The 25,143-nt window shown below is 67.7% G+C and overlaps 1 protein-coding gene across 3 annotated transcripts; it reads left to right on the top strand.

Moving 5' to 3' along the window:
- Positions 1 to 151: 151 nt before the first annotated feature.
- On the top strand, positions 152 to 23,980 carry ZC3H18 (zinc finger CCCH-type containing 18; the record flags this gene model as incomplete). Of its 3 annotated transcripts, XM_084257309.1 has the most annotated exons (18): positions 152 to 715; positions 2,569 to 2,653; positions 3,286 to 3,357; positions 8,881 to 9,029; positions 9,346 to 9,438; positions 9,958 to 10,115; positions 12,394 to 12,511; positions 13,474 to 13,742; positions 19,300 to 19,491; positions 19,653 to 19,778; positions 19,913 to 20,017; positions 20,589 to 20,732; positions 21,111 to 21,170; positions 21,878 to 22,038; positions 22,204 to 22,403; positions 22,683 to 22,779; positions 23,416 to 23,512; positions 23,773 to 23,980. In XM_084257309.1, 18 exons carry the CDS (start codon positions 152 to 154, stop codon positions 23,978 to 23,980), a joined length of 2,898 nt encoding a protein of 965 aa, XP_084113435.1. The 3 variants fall into 3 exon arrangements, with proteins under 3 accessions (XP_084113435.1, XP_084113437.1, XP_084113436.1); XM_084257311.1 differs by lacking the exon at positions 3,286 to 3,357; XM_084257310.1 differs by lacking the exon at positions 21,111 to 21,170.
- Between the last annotated feature and the right edge of the window lie 1,163 nt (positions 23,981 to 25,143).

Raw genomic sequence — 25,143 nt, 5'->3', positions numbered from 1 at the left:
CCCACAGTGGCCAGCTGCCAAGCGGGTCTGGGGTGTGGGGGGGCAGGCGGGGTCGCCTCAGGGCCAGCCGGGCGCCCAGGCAAGGGTGTGTTCAGATTCACTCTCTGACGGCCGCGTGTCTGTGTCCTTTCTCCTGCAGAACTGGGCACCGATGGAGGTGGCGGAGAGCCCCGGACGGGACCCTCGCTCTCCAGAGGACGCAGAGGAGGAGCAGCAGGGGCTCTCGGACGACGACGTTCTGAGGGAGAGCGGCTCGGAGCAGGATGGGGAGGGCGCGGAGGGCGACGAGAGTGCCGGCCCGGGGCTGAGCCAGCAGCAGGAGGAGGGCCGCTCGGACGGGGAGGACCAGGACCAGGACTCGGAGGCCCCGGGGCTGGGTCGGGGCCCGGCCAGCCCCCCGCGCGCGGAGGAGGGGGCCCCGGGGGAGGAGGACCGCACCAGTGACCTGCGGGACGAGGCCTCCTCGGTCACCAGGGAGCTGGACGAGCACGAGCTGGACTACGACGAGGAGGTGCCCGAGGAGCCAGCGTCCGCCGCGCAGGAGGACGAAGCTGAGAAGGCCGGGCCCGAGGACGAGGAGGACCGGGGAGAAGGTGCTGCAGGTGCTGGGGGCCCGGCGGCTGCCCCCAGTGGAGAGGACCAGGAGCCCCCGGAGGCGGGCAGGGAGAGGAAGCGGGAGGACGACGACGGGGAAATTGACGACGGGGAGATCGACGTGAGTGGGGGGGGGGTGGCCCCGGGGGCGTGGGCGGGGCAGCACCCGGGGAGCGGCGGGGCTCGGGAGTCTGCCTCCAGGACCACCGAGCCCGCCTGCCCCGGGCATGGCCTGTCCACGGGCACGGGCCTGAGCACCGGCCAGTCAGTGACGCTCGGACGCAGCGTGTCCCCGGGTGTCCCTCTGAGGGGCCCGGCCGCGTCGCCTCCCGGCGTGTGCCCTGAGCAGGCCGCGCCGGAGCTCCCACCTTGGGCCGCCCGCCCGCCCCTCGGGGCTTGTCCCTCAGCGGCAGAGGAGTCGCTGGCGGCGGCAGTGGTGGGGCCTGTGGAGGTGACCCCGCGAGGGAGCTCCCCGTGGTCTGCAAGGGGGTCCGGCGCGGCACGGCCTGGCCCTGGGGCCCTCGAGAGAACCGCTGGTGAGCGCCCCGCGCCGCGGCGTGCGGGCTCGGAGGCTGCAGGGGCCACCAGGAGGGGGCGGCCCGCTCCGTCCTTGACGGTGGCCGCCGTGGGCCGGGGGCCCCGCGCCCAGAGCGTTGGCTCTTTTGTCTTCTCGCTCCTTGGGGCAGGAGGTGGCGTCCCGAGTTGCCAGCCTTGCCCGGCGCGCGCTCCTCTGGAAGGGCCTGTCGGAACCTTGCCCTGCGGGGCTCGGGCGTCGCCATCCGCTCCCCCGGGCACCGTGGGAAGGGCCCCGTCCGAGGGGCGGGCGGAGGGAGAGAGGCTGCGAGACTGGAGTTTGCCAGTTTGCCTCAGATTAGGGCAGCAGATACAGTGGGGAGTTTCTCGGCGTTAGGAAATATTCCCCGCCTCCAGGGAATGGGGGGCGCCTGCCGCAGGGGGCCCTGGGCGGGCCGTCTCCCGTCGGACCAGTTGCGGGCTCTCCCTTCCGCTGCCGAGGAGGTGTTCAGGGAGGCCCAGCCGTCCTGCGGGGCTGGGCCCAGGGACTTCCCGGCGTCGCCCCAGAGGGGAGGTGGGTCGCGCCGGGCTGCCCGGAAGCCCTGCTGCCCGGCTGGCTGGCTCCCCTGGAAGCCCCGGGTGGCGTGGAAACCTGTGCTGACTGTCTCGCGTGTTCCAGCCCATGGCTGGGGGTCGGCCTCGGCTTGTGCGGCCCACAGGGGACCCAGACCTGCATCCTCCCGTCTCAGTCCGGCGGCCTCTGCCCTCTGCGGGGCTCTGACCCTTCCCTGCTGGGTCTCCTGGTTCTCAGGACTTGACCGCCGGAAGCTGCCGTCCCGTGGCCGCCCCTTCACAATACTCTTGCAGGCCCGGTGGCTGCTCTGGCCAGACCCCCGGCTCCTGCACACCTGGACCACGGTCTCTCCAGGGGCTCCGGGGCTGCTCCTGCCCTCGGGCTTTCTCTCCGTGGGGCCCGCTGCACTTGGGGTTGTGACCCACTCAGGCGCCGAGAGGAGGTCGGATGGCCGCCAGCCACGCTGGACGGGAGCACCCTGCCACCCCAGCCCGCAGGGCGGCAGTGCCTGGCGGAGCTATGCCGTCTCCTCGCAGCCCCTCAGACTGCCTGGCTGAGCTCCCCAATAGAGTGGTCCAGGGGGCTGCGCCAGGGCAGAGACCTGCGCACTCTGGGGCCCTATGGCGGCTTCCGTCACCTCCAGGCCTGCGTCTTGGAGGTGACTGCTGTCCTGTGAGGCGCCGGGTGCACCCGGGCTGTGAGGGTGCAAGCCTGGCGTTTTGTCGAAAGTCCTGACATGCCCCGAGATGCTGGGGATGCGGAACCCACGCCCTGGCCGAGCTGAGTGCCCTGGCCCTGGGGGAGGAGCTGTGGCCCGGGCCGTGGAGGGTCCTTCCCGGGCAGAGCCGAGCGTGGTCACGCCCCCTCACTTGCTCCCTCTGTTTCAGGATGACGATCTGGAGGAGGGTGAAGTGAAGGACCCCAGTGACAGGAAGGTGAGGCCTCGTCCCACCTGCCGCTTCTTCATGAAAGGTAATTGTCTGAGTGAGGGGCCTTTGCGTGGCCCGCCACGGGCCTGGCCTGGCTCCACCCCTGGCGTCTGCAGGGCTTGTCCTGGGGCCGACCGCGCGGCAGTGGCGGCAGTGTGAGACGGGAGGTGCTTTCATCTTCCTGCCACCGCACTGGTGCTTGGCTGCGGGCGCCAGCCCACCCTCCCAGGCCCTCACAACAGGGCGGTGACGTGGAGGCCGAGGCCGTCGTTGGTTCCTCTCACTGGCCCTTCCTAGAAGGCCAGATGCTCCAGGTGCTGGCTTTGACCTTTGCCCCCGTAAGGAAAAGGCCACGTTCTTCAAGACGATCAGAGCATGTCCTTCCCCGGAGCAGGTTTCTGGCCCGCAGAGGGAGGCCCTCCTGAAGGGCGCATGAGCTGAGGGGCTGGGCCACTGGCGGCGAGGGACTTGGTGGTCTGAGGACGGTCCTCTGCTGTCGGGCCAGGGCTGAGTGTCCCGGCTGCAGCGTGGTCTAGACGCGCTGTGGTGGTGGAGGTTTCCGTGGAGAGGCAGGGAGAGGATTTCTCCTGAACGTCCTCTGCCCCCCGACTGCTGGCTGAGCCGCCTGCGTGCTCCGCCTAAAGCTCACTAGAGCTTCCTGTACTTCTCTTCCAGGCGTTGTGACACCATTGTCCACTCTGCTTCCACCAATACCAAATTCCATCCCCTTCAGAGGCCAGGTTAAAGGTACAACACGCACCGTTCACTCTCTCTAGTGCCTCAGAGGCCCCCTGCGCTGGAGGCCAGAGCTGGCCTGGGGCCAGAGCAGTGCTGTGGGGCCAGCAGGAAGGGGCGGCTCTGAGGCAGAGGGCACCCTCGCACTTTGAGGCACTTGGTGAGGGCACGGGACCCGAGGATGGCAGGAGGCGGGTGGCTCCGGGCGGGGCGGGCCCAGCTCTTCCAGGAGCCCTTGAACAGCCCGGGCTCTGGGGCCTGGGCGGCCTGGTGGCGAGGGGGTGCGGGAACGGGCGCCTCGTGCTTGTCAGACTGACAGACGGTGGCCCGCCCAGTGCCGCGAGGAGCCACCCAGCACCCGAGAGCCAGAGATGCAGGCCCAGGCTCGGGAAGCTTTTTCTTTGAAAGCTGCGGGAATTTCCAGAAACTTACACGAGGGCCTCTCTTCTGTGAGACATGAGAATAAGGCGCTTTCTAGGTGACAGGAAGGAGACTGTGTGCGGGCGCGGTGTGAGTGCCGCTGTTGTGGCTGGCACTGCCCGCCAGCGCTGGGTCAGCCCGGCCTGGGCCCCGGCCCACTGGAATGGCTTCCAGAGTCGAGCCTCAGCAGCGCACGAGCTGTGGTGTAGCGGGACGGTAGGCCGCACATCGGGGGACGCCCTCCCCGCCATGTCACCGGACACCCGACCAGGCCAAGTCCTCGGCGGGGGCTTCAGGGGGCCGCTCCATGCCATCCCTGCCGCTGTGTCTGGGGCTGGCGACGGGCGGGCTTCTCGCCCCTGACTGGCATGACCTGTGACTTGTTTTGGGTCGTGAAGTGCCCTCATACCCGCCGGCGGCCTCGCCCGCTGAGTGTTGCGGCGCCTTCCAGAAGGAAACGGCAGGTCTCCTGTGGTGCAGCTCCTGCCTCCCGTTTCTCCTTAGTTGTGAGCCATTTTCGGGGTGTACTTCTTGCTCACCTGCAGTTTGTGAGCTGAGTTCAATCAAATCAAGTTGTTGCAGTAGCAAGAGGAATTACTTCAGAAACGGAGGGAAGCGTGTTGTGTGTAGCGAGGGTGTGGAGAGGGGGCCCTCGGGTGCCGCTGGGGAGGAGAGGCCGCTCCTCGCGGCCGAGGGCCAGGCGGACCCTGTAGCCGCGGGCACTTGCCCGGGAGATACGAGAGCATGTCAGCGAGGGCAACCGGCGGTGTCCGGCGACTGGGGAAGGGCCCGTCCAGGCAAAGCCGAGCAGCGTGGCCCGTGGGTGAACCTGGGCCCCGCGTGTCGAGCAGGAGACGCCGGCGCCGGGCAGCAGCCCAGTCACCGCCGCGGCAGGGCTGGGCCGGGGCAGTGAGAGCAGGTCTCCTCCGGGGGCAGGAGCTGGGCGCTGGCAGAGGCTGCCCCACTCTGCCTGTGCTGGAGCGCGTGGGGTGCACGCTTTAAATGTGGGTGTGGGTGTTGATGCAGTGAGGGTGATGTCTTAATCCAAAGACCTTTTTTTTGAAGTTTGCCAGTGATTTGTATTCAAGCCGTGCCCTGGGGGCCTCCCGTGGCCTGGGGGCGGAGTCTCGGGCTGTCACTGCCGCAGCCTGAGTGCGACCCGGCCAGGGAGCTCCCCACAGGGCGCAGCAGACCTCTCCTCTTCCCGCTGCTCCCCTCTGCCGTGGATTTCAGTCAGTCCGCCTGTTCTGTTCCCCGCTGTCTCTGGTGACTCTTCTTATCCTCGCACCTCTGGCCTGCAGCCCAGCTCTTGTACGCAAAAACAAGGTTGTGATCTATAGATTGGCCACGTGATTGCCCAGATGGACACTTGGGCGCCAAAGTGTGCGAGGAGCACATGTGAGTGGGGGCAACACTAGCACCTCGCTCACAGCACACGTGTGCCTCGAGGCGGGGCCGTCATGACAGTCTGTCCGCAGGGCTTAGCAGTTTTCTCTGGGCTCCTGGCTTGCCCCTCTGTCGAGCAGCACCCAGCCAGTTGCCCAACTCATTGCCCCCATTGCCCAGACTCCCTGACCGCCCCCCAGTGCTGGCATCCCCCATCCTACCTCCTGTGTCTTGGGGCGGACCCCCAGGAGCCTTGGGGGTGAGGAGCAGTGCACGCGCGCTCTGAAGCCGTCCTCAGTCTGCCCGTGCCTGGCAGGCATCATGCTGCCTCCTTCCTCAAGGCCGGCCAGTCGTCACTGGGGGGCGCCGCTGCCCTGCCCACTGCGTGCCCGGCTTGCCTTCCCGGACGGCGCACGGCACTGCGTGGGCCGCTGTGTGACTCGAGACCCGCTCTCAGTTCTTTTGGGTACACGTGGCGGTGGGGCGGCTGCATCCCAAGGGCGTTCTGTGCGTGTCCAGAGCCCCCCTGTTTCCCCCGCACTGCCCTTCCGCACCCGCCCCCGCCAGGCTCCTTCTCCAGGACGGCCCCTGACGCCTGGGACGCCTGCGTGTGCCTGGCCTTTGCGGGAGGCGCGCCTGCTGCCCATGTCTGAGTCCCTGCCCTGTCTTTTGTGTTTCGAGCAGCGGGTCTCAAAATGTGGCCTGTGGCCCCTGGGAGTCCTCGAGACATCCGAGGGGGTTGCTGAGGCCACACGTTTCCTGGTGCTTCTGAGCGTGTCTTGGCAGCACACCCGCACCAGGCCCTTGGCTGGCTTGCGAGCCTCACGCCCTGGTGTCCACCCCCAGCAGCCTGACTGCAGCGCTCGTGAGCAGCCCCTGAGCTTGCTTCCCAGTCTTCAAAGGTTTTTACTAAGATGGAATGCCCGTGCCACCCAGCCCGCCCTCCCAGGGCACCGTTGGTGCCTTCTGGCGACTCGCCGAAATGTGCAGCCGTCACCCTGTCCAGTGGAGGACTTGCCCCTCCAGGGAGACCCCACCTGTCTCCTCCGCACCGGGTGGGGGTGCTGGAGGCGGGGCCGTCAGCCACGCGCTCCCCTCCAAGCACGAGTCCTCCCAGATCAGCAAGGAGAGCTTGGTGCGGGCCATCCTGAGCGGCAGGACCTGGCCCCCGGGCTGCGCCCTCCCGCGCCGCACTCGCTTTTCCTGTGACGCCGCCTTTGGAGACGGGCCCTCGCGTGTGGCCCAGCGACGCGCCGTGGCCGTCAGCACCGGCTTCTCTCGTAACTGGGGGCTTCGCTTTTGCTTCGTTTCCTGGAGAACTTTTTCCTTTGATTTAAACCAGCTGCTTTTCCCGTCGCGGAAAGGAACGCGTGCTGGCGGGACGGCGGGAGACGGGGCTGCTCTCCCCAGGCGGCAGGTCCGGCGTCCTTGCCTGGCTCTCCGGAAGACGGTGGGGTTCCCCTGCCCCTCCTGCGCCCGGCCTGGCGGCTGGCGGCTGTCTCTCCGTGCGTGTGCACCGCCCCGGGCCTCTGCTGGCCGCGGGCCAAGGGTCAGGACAGACCCCGGCAAGGACCCGGTTCGACGCAAGGAGTGGGTCCCACAGCGTCTCGGGCTCGCCCAGCCCTCTCCCCGGTCCCCTCCGCCGCCCCGCTGTCCTCCGCCAGCTGTGGACGTGACAGCGGCCTCTCTGTCCACGGGCCCGTGGCGTGGCCCCGGCAAGAACAGGCGCGCCAGGGCTTGTGCGCGCGCCGTCCGGCTGTGTGTTCCCGTTTTAAGCAGGGCGCAGAAAAGCCGCGGCTTGCCCGCTAATACGTCCCGGCCCTCGCACGTCCACGGCCAGCTCTTGTTTGCCGGGAGCGCGAGCCACGTGTGGGGACGGGCCCGCGGTCAGAGGAGGAGCGGCAGCGCACGGCCTCCAGCGCCTCTGCCTTACACCCCGGGCCCCGTGGTCGGGCGTTTGCCGGCGTCTCGCCGGGCCCTCGGGCTCGAGTCCGCTGCACCCTACAGATGCGGCTCACGCCGCAGACCGTTCCCTCGGCTCTCAACACAGGCTTAAAGGCTCAGCGTGTTAAAAGGCTTGTTTTTTTCCTGAACGCTGCGTGTTTCTGTTTAGTTGCTGTCACGCTTGTGTGGGTGCCGTGCCGGGAGAGAAGCGCCCTAAAAGGTGGCTGAAACGTACCCTCTTGCCAGCCTGTTGAAAGCGTTTTCTAAAACCACAGCTGACCTTTGAACAAGTCAGGGCTCAGGGGTGCTGACCCCCTGCAATGACTTTTGACTCCCCTGTCTTTAACTGCATCGCCCCGATGTCGGCCTAGGGTGGCCACTTCCGAGATGCCCCGAATGCTGCCTGGCCGTGGGAGCCCCAGGGCCTGTGGCCGGCCTCCGCACCCCGGGTGGCGCAGCTGAGGCCATGGGGGCTGTGGGTGGCCGTGCCCCTTGAAGAGGGCCGTGCAGCTCAAGCCCGGGCTGCTCAGAGCAGCGTCCTGCAGCCCAGACGCACACCCTGCGTTGGAGAGAGGTGGCCGCGCCCAGCCCCTTCCCGTGGCCCACACGTGGCGCCTGGCCCCCTCCCTTCTCTCTGGGGCGCACGCCCCGTGGACAGAGCACTGTACGCTGCCGTGTCTGGGGTGTCCTCTGGGGGCCTCAGAACACGCCCATATGTGTAAGGGGTTACTGCGTTTAGATTTTGATCCCTCATTTGTTTTTGAGCCTGTGAATTTAATTCAAATGAAGTTTCAGGGCCTCCCGGCTGGTGCAATAGGTTAAGCGCTGCACCGTGAAGGTTTGATTCCCTGCCGGGCAGGGAGATTCCCACATGGCCCGGCAGACCCCTCCTGCCTCGCCCGCTGCTCCCCTCAGCAGTGCATTTCGGTCCAACTGCCTTTTCTGCTCCCCGCTCTGTTTCTGGCGAATTCTCTCACCCTCCCGCGCCTCTGGCCTGTACCCCAGCTCTTGTATAGATAAATAAATCTTTAAAAGAAAATTAAGGTTAAGCAAAGTTGCGCCCTCTAGTTCAGAGCCTCGGCTTCCCCTGTCCCGCTCCGGGAAGCGCTCTGCCTTCACGGCCCCGGGCTTGTGCTCCCGGGTAAGACCAGTAGCTGGCTTTGCTGGCGTCTTTCGTGGAGCATCAGCCTCTGCCAACGTACTTGTCTACGCTTGCTCTTGAACACGCTCTTCCGAGTCCCGGGATTATCTTGAAACGGGTGGGGATTTCGGCAGGAGAAAGGCAGGTTCGCGGAGCGGGGACGTGCACCCTGGGCGGCCTGGCAGGAGCTCCCTTTCGGCGTCAGCGCGCGTGTCCCGAGTCAGAGTGCAGCCTGGCCCCGCCGCCTGCGGCCCCGCGGCCCCTGCGCTAAGCGTCCCCGAGTGTTTCTGTGGGGACAGGCACTGTTGTCCCGTGGACTGGGCAGGGGCCGCGTGTGCCCCCTCAGGAGTGCTGTGGGTGCTGCTGGCCTCTGGGTCCCCCGCCGAGGGCCTGGGGTCCGGAGCCGGGTCCGCGCAGCCCAGGCGTGAGGAGCCCGCCGGGCACCTTGTGCAGCCGCCCTGGGTCCAGGCTCAGGCTCGTCCCCTGATGGGGTGGCGAGGCCTGCGGCCTGCAGTCTGGGGGCCCCAGCACGCCGTCTGCCCCTCAGGTCCAGGCCTCCTCCGCAGGGCCCCAGGCGGCAGCTGCAGCGCAGCAGGCGGAGCTGACCTCCCGGACCCGTTCTGACCTGACTTTTGTTTCCGTAGGGAACTGTACCTGGGGAATGAACTGTAGGTTTATACACCCTGGCGTGAACGACAAGGGCAACTACTCCCTTATCACCAAAGCCGAGCCTTTCCCGCCCAACGGTGCCCCGCCTCTCGGACCTCACCCACTGATGCCTGCCAACCCTTGGGTGCGTGACGCCTTTCCTTTCCTTGCTGATGGGACAGCTGAGCTCTGTTGTGAGTCTCCGCCTTAAACGCTGATTCGCTGCCTCACGAGGAAGGTGTTTCTGAGACTCAGAGTCACAGAGCCGCCTTCCAGATGCTTCCGCTGTCTCCATGTAGCGGTAACCCTGGACTCGGGCAGCCGAGTCCAGCCGAGTGAGTCTTGGCAAGAGCGGGCAGTACGGCTGACTGCGGTCTTAGCTGGTGTTTTTGCTCCCCACTTCTTGATGGAATTTGAAGTTTGGTTTTTTTCTCAACATTTTCCCTCTTGTTTTTTAATAGGGTGGGCCAGTAGTTGATGAAATTTTGCCTCCACCCCCTCCAGAACCCCCAACAGAGAGTGCCTGGGAACGCGGACTCCGGCACGCGAAGGAGGTAATGGCCTGGCGAGCCCAAGAGGCCCTGCAGAGCAGGGCGCGGGGACGCCTCGCAGCGAGGGTGTGCTGGGCTCACGGCAGCCGGGCTGACCGGCTCACAGATGCTGCTGGCCCTGGACCGGCCCAGGAGGCTGGGGAGGCCCAGGTTGGAGCCCGGCCTACGAGAGCGAGGCGAGCTGCGTGGCGCTGCTCACAGGGCTCGTCCAGAGCGGCCCGGGCCCCCTGGCCTCGGGCCAGCTCCTCTTCCATGAGCTGCCAGGTGCAGCACCCACTGGCGCCGCGGCCAGGAGCAGGCCCGCCTTCCCCCGCCCTCGCTGAGTGAATAGCGGGGCTCTCGGGCTCTGTCCAGGGGTGGGTCGTCGGCGTGCCTGGCTCAGTCACCTGCTCCGTGCTGCGTGAGCACCCTTTGCACGGTGGCCCGCCCTGGGTGTTGGGTGCGGCCGCCGGCCACCCCAGAGGCCTCCGCGTCACAGCAGGTTTCCTCCTGACCCTGACTTCTTCCTCCTTGCCGCGGTAGGTTCTTAAAAAAGCAACCATCCGAAAGGAACAGGAGCCCGATTTTGAGGAGAAAAGGTTCACAGTGACCATCGGTGAAGACGAGCGGGAGTTTGACAAAGAAAATGACATTTTCCGAGATTGGAACTATCGCATCACGAGGGACGTCAGAGACACAGCGTAAGGAGGCCCTGCCCCCCGCCCCGAGAGCGCCCACAGGTGACCGCGCTGAGGGCTGCGCAGGGGCATGCCTGGCCAGCGCCTGCCCGCTCTGCCTGCTGCGAGACACCCCCAGATCGCTTCTGACTTTCTTTTTGTACCTGAGTCTTCTCAGAGTTGGCTTCTGGGGAGGGAGGGCCTGGCGCTGGTGCCAACTGCTGCCCACCAGCCTGGCAAGAGCAGTGAGCCCCCACAGCAGACCTCCACCCCTGTTCTGTGGGGCCTCCACCCCTGTTCTGTGGGCCCCCCACCTTCACCATGGACAGCTGGTGAATCGGGTGCACTTTAGAGCAGGGTGGGCCCTGTCGGCGGTTTGCGACTCCTCAAGCGCTTCCGCAAAGAATAGGGGCAGAGCCTTGGTTCCATCAGGATGCTGTGGCCGAGTGGGAGGCCCAGGCAGCCCTCCCCCCACCCCTGCTGCAGAGAGCCGGCTGTGGGTGAAGGCCAGCTGGGGGGAGCCAGGCGGGCTCCAGGTGGGATGTGGGCTGTGGAGATGGGGCAGGAGCGCTGCCTTCCTGATACCCGTTTTTTCCCAATTAAACCAAATTGTAAAAAGTGCTTTTCCAGACATGCACCCCAACTCTTAGTTTTGCAATTTCCTGCCCCACCTGAGCCCCTCATTCAGGTGCCTTTGCCTTGTGGGTCTCATGTGTGGAAACAGGCTGGCCTATGCCCAGTGCCCCTGGTCACACAGGCGCGCATGGGCCAGACCCGGCACCCCAGGACGTACCTGCCAGGGCAGGGTCCCAGCACCTTCTTGGAACACAGCTCTGTCAGCTGGCAATGCGCCCTCCTTCCGGCCAGCCTCAGTCTACGCGGCTGGCGCCCCTCAAATGCTGCCACCTGGCTGCTGGGCCTCCAGGCTGGTCACTGCGGGAACAGCACAGCTGTCCCCAGTAGCTGTCCTTGGACTAAGACGCCCCGCAGCAGAGGCCACTTTCACTTTAAGCCAGTTTCTCCAAACTTTGGCCTTCTCTGCAGGAGCACGTGCCCTCACGCCTGCTCTGGAAGATGTTTCCAGGGTCTTGGCTTGGTGGAGGGTGTGGTTTTGCGTCCTGATATACAGGAGTGCCTGTGCCTCCAGGGCCCCTCGGCTTTCTCCTCCAGGTGCTGGTGGCCTGAGAACACATGGACGCAGCCTGTGTGCAAGCTGGCAGTGCCACTCGGGGCCCCTGAGCCACGAGGCCCTGCTGCGAGGGGGGAGGCGGCTGTGGGCGGGGACGGGTGTGTCGTTGGGTCAGGCCAGCCGCGTGGGTCCTGACAGGTGCTTGAAGGTCAAGGAGGGGTTTCCTGGCACGCGTGGGTGGGCCGAGCTGAGCCTCTGGAGCCGCGGGCACAAAGAAGTGCTGGTCCAGAGCCAGGAGATCCCGGCAAGCACCTTCTGGCCTGCCTGGCCGAAGGTGCCTTCCCTCCCTGCTCCCCTGGGGTTTGGGGCAGCCGGGCGGGTGGCTCCTGGGCAGGGTGGGCTCCGCCCCTCCTCCCAGGGCCAGGTTGGCCGTCCCTCTGTGATGACAAGTCCGCCATGAGCAGGCCGCAGGCCCCTGCCATCTCTCCAGTGCTTGGTTTGCGGCACGCAGGCGTCCTAATGTCCGGCGCTGGCCCTGGGGTGGCAGCCGAGGGTGGGCCTGAACGGGGGAGAGCAGGCTCCCGGGCGATGCCCGCTCGCCTGACCGAAGGCAGGGGTGCTGGCCCACTCACTGTCATGCTTTCAGTGTCTTCCTGAGTGTCGCGAAGTTGTCCTCGGGTGGATTCCACACATTTGCCTGCTCGTGTCCTCAGCGTCTTTCCTTCTTTGCTGCTGTCACAGGAGCTCCTCCTGGCCTGGGCCAGTGTCTGCTCCACGGGTCGATTTCTTGCTCTGCCTTCCTGCCCGACTTGGCTCTGCCCGGCCCCCCCGCTGTCTCCCCCAGGCCCATGGAGGTGCCTCGTCACCCCCTCACAGACAGGGCCAGCTCGTGCTCTGAAGCGCCAGGCAGGGTGTCCCGTGAGGACGCCGTCGCTGCCCATCTTCCCGAGCGTTTTCATGGGCGTGGGCCTTTAATGGGTCCCGGGCCGCCCCGGTCTCTGCAGGCGTGGGCCGTGGCTTCGTCGTTGGGTCTGGCTCCGCTGAGTTCCCATGTCCGTTCAGCCCCGAGCCGGCGCGGGCACTGCCCTCCGTGTGCGGAGCGGGGCTCGGTGCTGCGGCTGTGCCGTGTGCCTGCCGCCCGGTCACGCTGTCTCCCGTGCCCGCTCTCCGCAGCCTGGAGCCGTACGCCGACCCCTACTACGACTACGAGATCGAGCGCTTCTGGCGCGGCGGCCAGTACGAGAACTTCCGGGTGCAGTACACCGAGGCCGAGCCCTACCACAGCTACCGCGTGAGTACCGGGCGGCCCAGTGGTGCGCCCCACCCCCCGTGGTCTCTGCCCGCTGCGGCTGCCTTTGGTCATCGCATCCCCCGACTCGGGATCGGTGGGCATTGGCGAGGTGTGCGTCTCCCCCTGGGGCTGGCATCGCTCCTCCCGGGCTCCGTGGCGACCGCCTCCCCCCCAGGGCCTCTTCTGTGCACCTGACTGGCCGGGCCAGGCCCCCGCGCCGCCAGCCAGGCCACGTCAGCCTAGTGGCGACTGTCCCGTTGGGTGTTCCTTGCGAGAGTTCCCGGTGTGGAGTGTGTGTGCCTCCCATCCGGAGCCCCTCGTCTCAGGCTCTGGGGCGTTAGGGAAAAGCAGTTGCTCACAAACATCAGAAGCAGCCAAGCAAGTCCCCGGTTGCCAGGGCAAGGAGCTGTCACTTCATGCGTGACCATGTGGTGCACCGGGTCCGGGGGCTGTCCCGCCCCTCTCCCCTGTGGGCAGAGTCCTCCTGGGCTTGGCTGTGGGTGCTGGGTCCTGGGCGGGAGCCCCCCAAGGTGTGGGGTGCCCACTGGAGCCCCTTCACCTGTGTCCTCCTCCCCTGCCTAGGGTAGGCCAGGCTGCGGCTCAGGCTTCACTCTGGTTTAGCTTTGACCCTTGGAACAGACGAATGGTTGGGAACAGGTCAGGGGTTCAGAAGGGGTTCAGGACTGCTCGGGAGAGCGTGAACCGGCTTGCGGGGGCACCGTCTGTCCAGACACTACCCAGCGCCATCTTCGGTGTCTGCTGACCTCCGTCCTGCCCGAGGGCCGCTCCGCCTGACATGGCTGGGGGGCGGCCTGGGGTCCATGGCTGGGTGCGCCCCCCCTTAGATTGTGCTGCGCTCCTTTGGGGCCGAATCCACGTCTGAGGGAAACCTGGGCATGAGGCCCGCTCCCCCGCGCCCTGCGGCGGCTCTGCTCAGGCCTCGCGCTGTGTCTCCCTCAAAGGAGCGGGAGCGGGAGCGCGAGCGGGAGACCCGGCAGCGCGAGCGGGAGCGCGAGCGGGAGCGTGAGCGGGAGCGGGACCGCCGGCAGCGGGAGCGGGAGCGCGAGCGTGAGCGCGAGCGGGACAAGGACCGGCAGCGCAGGAAGGAGGAGTGGGAGAGAGAACGCGCCAAGCGGGACGAGAAGGACAGACAGCACCGCGACCGCGACCGGGACAAGGAGCGGGACAAGGAGAAGGAGAAGCCGAAGCCCCGCTCCCCGCAGCCACCCAGGTAGGCCCGGGACTGGGGAGGGCCCTGGGACGCGGCGCCGGAGAAGCCGCATGTCCCCCGGCCGGCGACGCCCGGCGCTCGCGTCACGCCTGTGCTCCGTGCGCAGACCCGCCGCTGGGGGTGCAGGGCCTGGCGTGGGGGGTGCAGGGCCCAGCGTGGGGGCTGGCGGGCAGAGCGAGGACCCGCCCCGTGCTACAGCCCAGCGGGCAGCGCCCCGCCCCGCCCTTTTTCAAAACACGCTCAGTCCTCGAGCAGGACAGATGGTCCGCGAGGACCCGGAGCTGGGGAGGCTGCGCCCGTGCTCCGGCGTGCAGACCGTCGCCCCGCGCCGCCCGGCCGGAGCGTCCACGCTCGGCGGTGTCTGCCTGTGCGCTGACAGCTGACCCGTGCCGTCACCGACAGTTTTAAAATGCCCGCGTCCCCACTAAGACACCCCCTGCACACTCGCAGTCTCGGCGTGCCCAGGGCCCTCCTGCTCCCGGCAGCGCCCTGCCGCTCTGCGCTGGCTCTGCGCTGGACGTGCTCTCCGGGCCTTCGTGTCGCAGGCGGGGGCTGCTTGAAGCTGCTCCCACCCAGCGGCATCTGTACCCAACGCGTCCACCGGGCGCTCGGGCCAGCCCTGCCCTCCTTTGCCCGGCACGGCATCTGTGTCCCTGATGGCACCGGCTGGTGTCCAGATGGCCCTTGGGCTGTTGGGACATGAGCTCCCACCCCAGGACCCGAAGACCCCGACAGTGGCTCTGCCACCCGGGGTGACACCAGGAAGTTGGCGCCCCAGCTCTGTTCTGAGGGGTCTTTGGCTCTTTGGCGCCCTTTGTGATTCCATAAGAATATTGAGGTTATTTTTGCCATTTCTGTAAAATGCTGGAGTCTGGTAGGCGTTTCCTCGAGCCTGGAGATACTCGGGGTGCGTGGGCATCCCCCAGACTGGCCCTTTTGGAGCACAGGTGGGCGGTGGGGCTCACTCCTTTGCGACTCTGCCTCGGTGCCCCGGCTCTCCAGCGTGCAGGCCATGTTCGCCTGGGTTCCTGGGCACCTGCGGGGTTGCTCTGCCGTAGGTGGGGTCGTCTCCTGCCTCCTCCCGGCGGCTCCTATAGAAAGGCCACTGTTTCTTGCCCGAGGACTTCAGGTCCCACAATTTTACTGAATTTATTCATTGTAACAGTCTTGGCGGCTAAAAGGCAGGCCTCGTTTCTGTGTCTTGTGCTATTGGTCCCTCCCGTGGGGCGCAGGCCCTCCCCTGCTGGAAGAGGGGCGCGTCCTGGTGCGCACTGGGTCCTTCAGGCGGCCTTGGTGGGGATGCCCGGGACACAGACGCCCCCTGTGAGCAGCGCCCAGGACACTCACCCTGACCTCGTCAGAGAGAGTCGCCCCTGGATGGGGGCGCAGAAGGCTCTGATAGCGTAGCGTGCGGAAACAAAGCCCGGCCCCACGGACGCCCGCCTGCCCTCAGGGCCAGCTGCCCGGGACAGGAGAGGGCAGGGTTGCTGGAGCGGCCGCTCGCATCCCTCCAGCCGGGTGTGTCCCAGGTGGACGGCGGGCCTACCTGGAGGGCCCTGCCAGCCCGCGCCGTGGCCCGCTCTCCAGCTTTTCCCGCGTCGGGCAAAGGGTCGTTCTCAGAGCAGCGCAAGTCACGTGTCCTGGGGCTCTGAGTGTCCCCAGGATGCGCTGACCAGTCTGTGTCTCCTGCGCCCGCAGTCAGTGCTCCCTTGCCAGCCCGGGCCGCCTGCCCCTCGGCCTCCCACCAGCAGGCCCGGGGCTCGTCTTCAGGAGAGAACAATTACGTCTCCCTTCTTGCCGGAAGCACGTTCTTAGCTCTTAGCTCCTCGTGCTCCTTGTCAGGGTGGGAATTAAATGGCTTCCACACTCACCCAGGAGATGGACGCGACTGCGCCAGAAAGCACCCGTGGGAGCCTCGCCCCGAGTGGGTGCCCGCGTCGTCTGTGGCACCACATGGCCAGCATGGGGTGTGGGTGGGGCTGAGCTCTGAGGGGCCACCCCTTCTTCCCAGGACTGACCTCGCTCCTGTTGCTTCCCCGAGGGTGCCGGCAAGTCCCTCCGTGGGGACTTCTCACCGGGTCTGCCTCGTGACTCTGCTGCTGGGGCTCCCTCCCCCGCGTCCGGGCTGACTCAGAGCAGAGCAGCGCTCCCGCCTGGAGGATGTGTCTCCATCACCGGGGGAGCTCCCCTCGGGAACCGCCTTTCCCGTGATGCCAGCCCGTGGGCAGCTCTCACTGCTGGCGCCGAGGCCGCTGTCAGGGCGCTCCTGGGGCCGTCGCCTACATCTGGCTGTCGGCCCAGCCGCCCGCGCCTGTCTCCATGAGGGCTGCGGCCGGGGTGGCCGGTAGCCCTTCCCGGCAGGGGGGCTCGTCCTTCTGGAGCCCTGTCGCCCTTTCCACAGCCACCTGAGTGAGCCTCTTCCAGATGAGTTCTTGGAGACCTGGGTGTGTCCACACCCTTGCAGGGCCACCCCAGCTGGTGCTTAGCCTGCGCCCCAGGTTCTGCCGCTGGGGGTTAAGTTCAAATGTTTTCAGAGCCTGCAGGCTTGTGCTCCCCGAGCCCCAGGACGGCGTATCTGCCCTGCCCCGGCCTCCCAGCACCGCCCACGTGGCTGAGGGTGCAGGCCGGACCGCGCCAGCCCCCGGGGCCACTCCGACTCTGGCTGGGGTTCTGCTCCGTGCAGAGTTGAGAGCTGAGGACGGGGGGCTGCACTGCACTTGGCCTGTGCTCTTGTTTCCGGCTGGAGGGACTGGCAGGCCTTGAAGGCCACAAGGGGCCCTGTCCAGCTGGGGCTCCTGACTGATAACAGCGCTTGGTGGGGGAGGCGCAGGACTGCCATGAGCCCGCATTTGGAGGGGTGATGGTCAGGTGCGCACCCCGGGAGTGGGGGTGGGGAGGCACTGGATCTGGTGGGGTTTGGCAGGAGGGGGTATGGTAGCAGGGGAGGGGGGCGGGCAGCGGGACCTCCTGCCAGAGGTCTGGGCAGTGGGCGGACCAGCCCTGTGGCAGGGAGGGGCTCACCTGAGCCGGGCAGTGTTTCTGTTCCAGTTTAGGGAGGCAGCTGAGGGTGGGTCATTTGAGTGTTTCCCACAGCTTCCCAGAAGGTCAGAGGGCAGAGAAGAGCAGCTCTTGTGGGGTCTCTGAGCGTTTCTAGAAACACGCAGGTTCAGTCAGTGAGCCCCATGCCCTGGTGTCCCCGCCTCCTGCGTCCTAAGTTGAGGTGTGTCCCCCGCATTCCACAGGGACCTACACCCTCTTTATCTTTGACCCCAGACCTGGCCCCTGCTCAAGTCGGAGTTCCCAGATCCTCAGCCGCTGCGTCATGCCTGGCCCCCACTCTCGGCCAAGCATGGGCCCAGGCGAGCTGAGCCGAGCTGGCCCCTTCGTCCTGTCTTGCTCTGACCTTTGTACTTGACGTTCACTGGGCGCTGACGCCGCGGGGTCTGCCTGTCAGTGATCGCGAGGGTCCCCCTCGCCGGGGTGGAGGCAGCCTCTCCAGGCTGCTGTCCGGCTCCGGTGCAGGCTGTCAGCGCGGCCCCTTTCCCAGCCCTGCCGTCGTGGGGCCCTGGCGGGCGGCCGCAGAGCCTGCCTTGGCACAGGCGCGTGGTGCCACGCGCTGGTCCGTTGGCTGGCCTCGCTTCTTAAACTTAAATGTGTCTGAAAAAAATTCTGTGTGAAGTCCTGGATCATTTGTCCTGGTGGGTCGCCAGAGAGAGCCTGGATGGCGGGGTGCTGATTCGAGTCAGGACCCCCCCCCCCGGGTCCCGGCCAGCTCCCTCTGCGGAGGCCACGGGGCGGGGGCACACGGACAGCGAGACTTAGGGCTGCCCCTCGGGAAGGCGTACTCCCCTCCAGGCGAGGGTCACCCTGGCGAGGCGACGAGTCTCCTGGGAGGCGCTGGCCTCCCGGCGGCCCCTGGCCCCGCTGCGCACTGTGGCCAGGACGGGGCCCGCGAATGCCGCCAGGTTTGCGTCCAGAGGGGCTGGCCCAGCCACGCCGGGGCCTGCCCTGCCTCTCCTCCTCGGAGGGCCGCCTCTCTGTGACTCAGGACCAACCTGGTGGCCGGGTGCCGGCTTCCTGCTGCCTAGGGACGAGCACTCCTGGGCGGTGCCTGGGGGCGCCGCCTGCTCCCCGCCCGGGACTCTGCGTGAGCGCGTGGTCGTGCTCTGGCTGAGGGCTGAGAACAGGGATTTTGCGTCTCAATTTTGTGAGTCCTTGGGGTCATCGTGAATGTCGGATGTCGTTCTCGGTGTGGGATTCCCAGCAAGGAGGGGGCACGAAACTTGGCAGGTGGTGATCGATTGATCGGGGCTGAAAGCGCCAGCGGGCAGTGGTTGAACGCCTGGGCTCTCCTCCAGTGGCGCTGCGGGGGCAGCTGTCTGCCCAGGGCGGGCAGCATCCGAGCTCAGGGCCAGAGTTCCACAGGCAGACGCTCGCAGGAGGGCCGTGTGGGCTGGAAGGTGGCCCTCCCTGCAGAGAGATTCCAGAATGCAGCCGGTGGACTACGGGCCGAGCTCAGCAGAGGAAGCGTGGACGCCTCTGACCGGGGACAGTCTCCCGGCGGCCGGCAGGGAGCCAAGGCCGCTCTTCCTGTGCCACACCACGCACCCAGCTCAGCTGGGAGCTGCACACGAGGGAGGGCCCGGACCCTGGAAATGGCACCGCCGCCTGACACAGGAGGACCCGGGGGCTGCAGGGCAGCTGGAGCACCGCCGGCTGTGGTGTGAAGTGAGCCGTTCCTGCGGGCCGGTGCAGTGCCAGGATTGGGGGGGTTCTTGGGGGTTTCCATCGTGAGCAGAAGCCCAGAGTGCCATGAGTGAAGTGGGCGCGTGGGGAGCAGGGCTGCTTTCAAGGGGCGTGGCAGACGCCTCGAGCACCTGGGGTGTCCATGCCTCTGACCCCTTCCTGCTTCTCGGGCCTTCCCTAGAGCGACGCCCACGAGGACATGTGCATCCGAGCACCCAGCGCGTACGACGTGAGGGTCTGGGACCCTGGGCTGGGGTGCGCTGTTGAGTGTTTGGGTGGTAGGGTGTCTGTGGGGTGCCCCTCCTTGGTGCTGAGCCTCCCCAGGCACTGCTGGCAGCCACAGCCCCACCACCCAGACTTGGTGATTAGACCTGGTCCTCTGCGGCTGACTTGCCCACGCCTGTCCTGCCCCACAGCAGCCCCAGGCCCGGGATGCTGCTCACAGCCCCCGGCAGGTGGGCCCCGCCAGCCGGCCCGCTGCCTCCTTGACACCGCGGCTGTCACACCTGTGACAGCATCTGACCCAGCTCTCTGCGCAGGGTGGAGATGGAGCCTTCCAGAATGCCTGGTGGTCTGAAAACAAAGTTTCAGTTCCCTTTAGCTCCTGCGTCTCCACTGTGTGCCGCTGGGCCCTGAGCCTGCTAACCAGGGCGACGGTTCCCTGAGTAGCCGCTCCCGGGAAGGCCAGGAGGGACACAGCTGGCCTGAGAAGGCCCGTGCTGTCCACCTGCCGCCTGGACGTAACCGCCCCCCCGCACCCCACATGCCGTCGGGTGCAGGCCGCGCCCTGCTAACTCCTCTGTGATCTTAGCCGTCAAGCTGAGCCACCAAAGAAGGAGGCCGCCTCTGCGGGGCCGCAGGTGAAGCGAGCGGATGAGTGGAAGGACCCATGGCGCCGGTCCAAGTCTCCCAAGAAGAAGCTGGGGGTGTCGGTCTCCCCTAGCCGGGCGCGAAGGCGTCGGAAGACGTCAGCCTCCTCGGCTTCTGCCTCCAATTCCTCCAGGTAGGGGCCGCCCGTCGGCTCGGCTGGTCCTTGGACGTGGGATGGCGGGACCCGGCTCGTGGCGCGTGCTGGCCGGGGGCCCTAGCCCTGGGCGGGCATCTGCTGGGCGCGCGTGGCCCTGGGTGCTGGAGGAAGACCCGCCCCGCCCGCCCGCCCGCCAGGTCGTCGTCCCGGTCCTCGTCCTACTCCGGCTCGGGCTCGTCCCGGTCCCGCTCGCGCTCGTCGTCCTACAGCTCCTACTCCAGCCGCTCCTCCAGGCACAGCTCCTTCTCGGGCAGCCGCTCCAGGTGCGTGCGGGGCTGGGGGAGGGGCGGGGGCTGCCCCCGGGCCCACACGGGAGGGGCGCCGGCTGCTACTGGCCGCAGTGGGCACCGACCGCACTGGTGGACGCAGAGCCCGGCCTCACGTTGTGTCCTCCTAGGTCCCGGTCCTTCTCCTCGTCCCCGTCCCCGTCCCCGACCCCGTCCCCGCACAGACCAGCCATCCGGGCCAAGGGGGAGCCGGCCCCACCACCTGGTAAAGCGGGGTGAGTGTCTGCGCATGCCCTCGCCCCGCCTGGAGACCCAGCCAGAGGCGGCCGCGGCCCCCCACACGTGGGCCTTGGCCCTCCCGCCCACCTGCCTCGTGAGGCGACCTGGCGCCGCCAGCCAGGGACCTCGGGCCGGGGCACACGGTCCTTGCGCCCAGCGACCACGCCCGCCCCCGCCCTGCCATGGGGGTGAAGCCCTACCGCGGCGCTCGTCCTGAGCCGCGCTGGCCACGCCCCACACAGGCAGAGACGGCGGGCGGGGGCGTGTGTGCCTCACGAGGTGGAAGGCCTGGTGCCGCCAGGGCAGGACACGGCCGGGCAGGGCTTCTGAGCAGCCTAGAGTTCACGGCTGCTGCTGCCGCCCACTGTGACAGGACGTCCGGCCTTGCCTGGCCATGTCCGCACTGAGGGCGCAGCCCCTGGCTGCCCTGCTCAAGGGCCCCTGGGGGTGCCCGTGCCTGCCTGGGCGTAGCTTCAGGGGCGGGCTCGGGGCTCAAGCGTGTGCAGGCGGCTGGCCTCATGAGAGCCGCGCCCTGAGGGGCCACGTCTGGACCTTCCTCCCGCACAGAGAGAAGTCTGTGAAGAAGCCAGTTCCCCCTCCAGTTCCCCCACAGGCCCCGAAAACCACTGCTCCTGCCCCCGAGCCCACCAAGTCAGGAGACCCCCGGGAAGCCAGGAGGAAGGAGCGGCAAGCCCGGACCCCCCCCAGGAGGTGAGCGCAGGGCTCGGCAGCTCTGGGGTCCCACATCGCACCTGCAGGGTGGGGGCTCTCCAGGCAAGGCCCTCTGTCCCCACCCGTGTGGCTGTGGCTGATCCTCCTCGCCTGGCCTCCGCTTCCCCACCTCACAGCGAAGGGGAGGCAGGACCCCTCCCACCTGCTCGCCGACAGACACGCGGCGCTGTCTTCCCTGGAAAGGGGCCTCCTGGTGCGGGGACGCCAGTGAGGCTCAGGGTTTTATTCTGAGCAAAAGTGACACTTCAAAGCCAGCCGAGGCCACCGTCCTGCCGGGGCCCAGCCTGCCTCTGAGGGGACGCGGCCCGTGTCTGCCACGGAGGCCTGAGGGCCGACTCGCTTCTCTCTCGCTCGCAGGCGGACTGTCAGCGGCAGCGGCAGCGGCAGCAGCTACAGCGGCTCCAGCTCCAGGTCCAGGTCGCTGTCCTCTCCCGCTCGCCCGTCCCTCCCTGTTGGGCCCGCCCCCTCTGCAGAGGGCCCGCAGGCTCGGGGCGCACCACCCCTCAGCAGCCTGCGGGCCGCTGTCCCAGCGCGGTGGGGGCAGACAGGCACACCCTCCACGGGGCCCCGCACCGCCCTGAGGAGACCCAGTACCCAGCTGGAGCGGGCGCGAGCGCCACAGGCTGCTGTCCCTGCCGCCCGGTGTGGGAGGACGCATGGGGCGGGCTTGCTCTTGCTGGCGGGCTGCGGGGCTGCCCCCCTGCCCGGCCTTCTCCTGGGCCTGGGTGCTGAGTCGGGACTGAGTCCCCTTCCCACGGCCTGTGCCTGGGTGACGCCCTCGGGAGCCGGCTGTCCTCTCGGTGCGGGCAGGGCGGGGCCGCCTGGAGTCACTCCCGGGCCGCTCCGGATGACCCGAGGTCTCGGCCTGGCTCCCGGTGGCCGCAGGTGAGACGCGCTTGCGGTGCTTGAGGCCTCACCCGGGACTCTGCTGTGGTCACCAGCTCTCGGGTCGCTCTCGGTCACCTGCCCCTTCCCAGCAAGCAGTGTGGCCGTCTCTCACTGCAGGGGCCGCACAGGGTGACCCCTCACACGACCCAGGGCCTTTCCACGTCAGAGCCGGGGAGGGTGGGCCTGGCCGCCCACTGCTTCTGGGGCCACGTGGCACCAACGCACTGTGTGTGCAGGTCCCTGAGTGTGAGCAGCGTTTCCTCCGTGTCCAGCGCCACGTCCAGCAGCAGCACAGGGCACAGCGTGGACTCGGACGACATGTACGCAGACCTGGCCAGCCCCGTGTCCTCCGCCAGCTCACGCTCCCCCACCCCCGCCCAGACCAAGAAGGAGAAAGGTGAAGGGCCCCTGGGTGCTGGTGCAGTGGCTGCTGGGGAGGCTGTGCCCCTCGTGGCAGGAGGGCGCGCAGCGGGGACGTGGGGGGAGGCAGTGGCCGGGCCCCCAGAGGCTTGTGAGAGCAGGGGTACGGTATGGCGTCTGTGACGGGGAATTCCCCTGGCAGGCAAATCTAAGAAAGAAGATGGCGTCCGGGAGGAGAAGCGGAGAAGGGACCCGTCGGCACAGGCGGCCAGACCCTCGAAGCCTTCCGCGGGCACGAAGGCCTCCCAGCAGTCTTCGGCGCCCCAGCAGGCGGCCCCGGGGCAGCCCCCGCAGGGCACCTTCGTCGCCCACAAGGAAATCAAGTTGACGCTGTTGAACAAGGTGAGGCAGGGCGCCGCCGTCGCTCCCCACGGCCAGCACCCCTGCCCGGCCTGAGCCCTGGTCCATCTCCAGGGCAGCCTGCGCCAGCCCAGAGGAAGCCAGGTCCCCACAGGACTGGAGCCCCCCAGTCAGCGACCCCTTGAAACTGGGGTTCCCATGTGGGCGCGGGGTGAGGGAGTGGGTCCAGCTGAGAAGGTGCAATTCGGCCACCTGTCCTGTGTGTCCTGCCCAGTGGCCGGAGGCGCAGGCCCATCCCCGCTGACCCCTCGCTTGTTGCAGGCGGCCGAGAAGGGGGGCAGGAAGCGGTATGAGCCCTCGGACAAGGACCGGCAGAGCCCTCCCCCGGCCAAGCGGGCCAACCTGTCCCCGGAGCGAGGTGAGCGCCCGGCCTCGGAGCGCGGGCCCCGCAGGACGGAGGTCGGGGCTGGGCCCGGGGAGCTCTGACCGTGGGGTCGTGTCATAGACCGTGACCCGAAATGAGTGAAGCTAAAAACTGAGTGTTTAGTTCCGAACAGCAGCGACACCCGCTGCGGCGTGACCTGGCGCTGTCGGAAGTGGCTGGTTCTGCCCCACGCGCTCGCTCGCCGCGCTGCTTTGGCCTCATTTTGCAAACCTCACCCGGCTGAGCGGCGGCTGCGCTCTCCTGAGGCTGCGCCCTCCCAGTGGAGTTGTGGGGGGCAGAGAGGCAGCGGGGAACAGACACCTTCCCCCCACACACCCTCCCCGCCCCCACCCCGGTCTCTGGCACTCCGGTGGAGGCGCCAGCCGCGCCGGTGCTGGAAGCCGCCGCCTCCACGAGCAGAGGCCTGATGCCGGCCTGGCGCGTGGCTGGCGAGCACCCGGTGCCCCTCCCGGGGCCGCGCAGCGCTGCCCCACACGCACCTCGTGGAAACGCAGAGGGCAACTCTCCCGGCCCTCAGGAGAGGCCGCTGCCCGCCCCTCCTAGGGGCACCAGGGCCCCCCGTCCCTGCCCGGGCAGCCTGCCGGCATCCGCCCCGCTGTCCTTGCCCAGGTTCTCGGGACCGGAAGTCCAGCGGGAGGCTCGGCTCCCCGAAGCCAGAGCGGCAGAGAGGCCAGAATTCCAAGGCTGCTGTGGCACCCCCAGACAGGTGAGTGCCCCCCATACCCCGGGCAGCCCACATGGGCGCGTTTTCTTTGGAAAGGCCAGGCCAGTGTCCTCGCCGGGCAGGGGCCGCAGGTGGCGCCACCGTCCGCGCAGGCGCAGGCGGGCCAGCCCAGAGCACACGCACACCCCGGGGGCCTCCAGGGCGCGCGCGGGTCCCCTCCCCGCAGAGCAGCAGGGCCGCTTCCTGGGGGTCCAGGCCCCCCGCTGCGCCTGGGCCTCCGCCTCACAGCCCCACCCCCACAGGAAGCGCCAGCAGTCCCCGCAGTCCAGGAGCTCCAGCAAGGTCACCAGCGTGCCCGGCAAGGCCCCGGACGCCGGCTCGGCCGCCACCAGCGGCGCCAAGCCGGGCAAGGCCAGCACGCTGTCGCGGCGCGAGGAGCTCCTGAAGCAGCTCCGGGCCGTGGAGGACGCCATCGCGCGCAAGCGGGCCAAGATCCCCGGGAAGGTGTAGCCGCCGCGCCCCGCAGAGACTCGCGTGTTTTTATAAATAGGGTGATAAGCGCAGCCATTTCGGATTTTGCAGTTCATGTCTCATGTTGGCTGTGATTCTTTTTAAAAATTAAAAAAGAAAAAAAAAGTTTCTCAGCTGGAAAAGAAGCCACACGTAGTGAAGACGATGCCGAATCCCAGCCTCCCCGACCGGACCGGACCGGACCCGCGCTGCAGTCCCGGGGACGCGAGGACGCCCGACGCCCCCCCAGCGCGCGCCCCGTCCCCGCCCGCCCGCGCCCGCGCCCCCAGAGCCCCGCGAGCCAGGCAGCCTCCCGCCCTCGCTGTCCCCGGATCAAAACAGATATATATTCTTGACCGAAGTCTGATCGGGAGATGTTTCTTATCTTTTATTTTACGCATCAAATTGTTTCAGTTGATTTAAAATGAAAAAATACAGAAAAGACCAAAAAAAAGGCCAAGGGTATCTTTGGGCGTCTGTCTCATGAGGAGGGTCTTTTTTGAGGGGTCTCCTAAAATAAAATATTTTGATAAGCAGCCGTCTCGCCTGGTGTCTGCGTGACCTGGGCCCGGGCGAGGGCAGCGCGGCTGGGTCACCCGCGGGCACGCCTGGTCGGTGGTGGCCGAGGACACCGGGTCCTTCGGGGACCCTGGAAGGTTCCCGAGCTGCCTGCTGAAGGGGCTCCCCTCCTCTCACCGCCAGCACAGGGGCCCTGCCTGGGACCCGGCCCCCCGAGGGCGGCGCGGCTGGCGCGGCGGCCCCGTGGACACCTGCTCGGAGGGACCGGCCGGCCGGGCAGACCCCACGGGCCCAGGCAGCGGACACCAGCCCCTCGCAGTCCCGGGAGCAGCCCAGAGGGCCAGGCCCGGCCCTGCACCGCCGCCGGTCCCTGAAGAGTAAGTTCCAGAAGTGCTTGTGGCCAGGCCCCACGCAGCCCTGCCGGCCAGGGGAGGGCAGGAGCGGTCATTCTGCTGGCGGCAGGGCCATCACCAGGACAGGCTGAGGGGCCGGAGTGGTGCTGCTGGGCCCTGGAGCCCAAGGGGGAGGACCGTGCCCAAGATGAGGGGAGCTGCTGCTGGGTCTCCCGAGGCCGGGGGAGAGCTGGGGTCTGGAGCAGCCCTCCGCAGGCCGCCTCCCGAGCCGTGCTTGGGTGGTGACTTGTG

The sequence above is a fragment of the Talpa europaea genome (assembly GCF_964194135.1).
Source record: "Talpa europaea genome assembly, chromosome: 16".
In the NCBI taxonomy this organism is placed as follows: Eukaryota; Metazoa; Chordata; class Mammalia; order Eulipotyphla; family Talpidae; genus Talpa; species Talpa europaea.
This window is presented reverse-complemented; position numbering and strand designations above follow the sequence as displayed.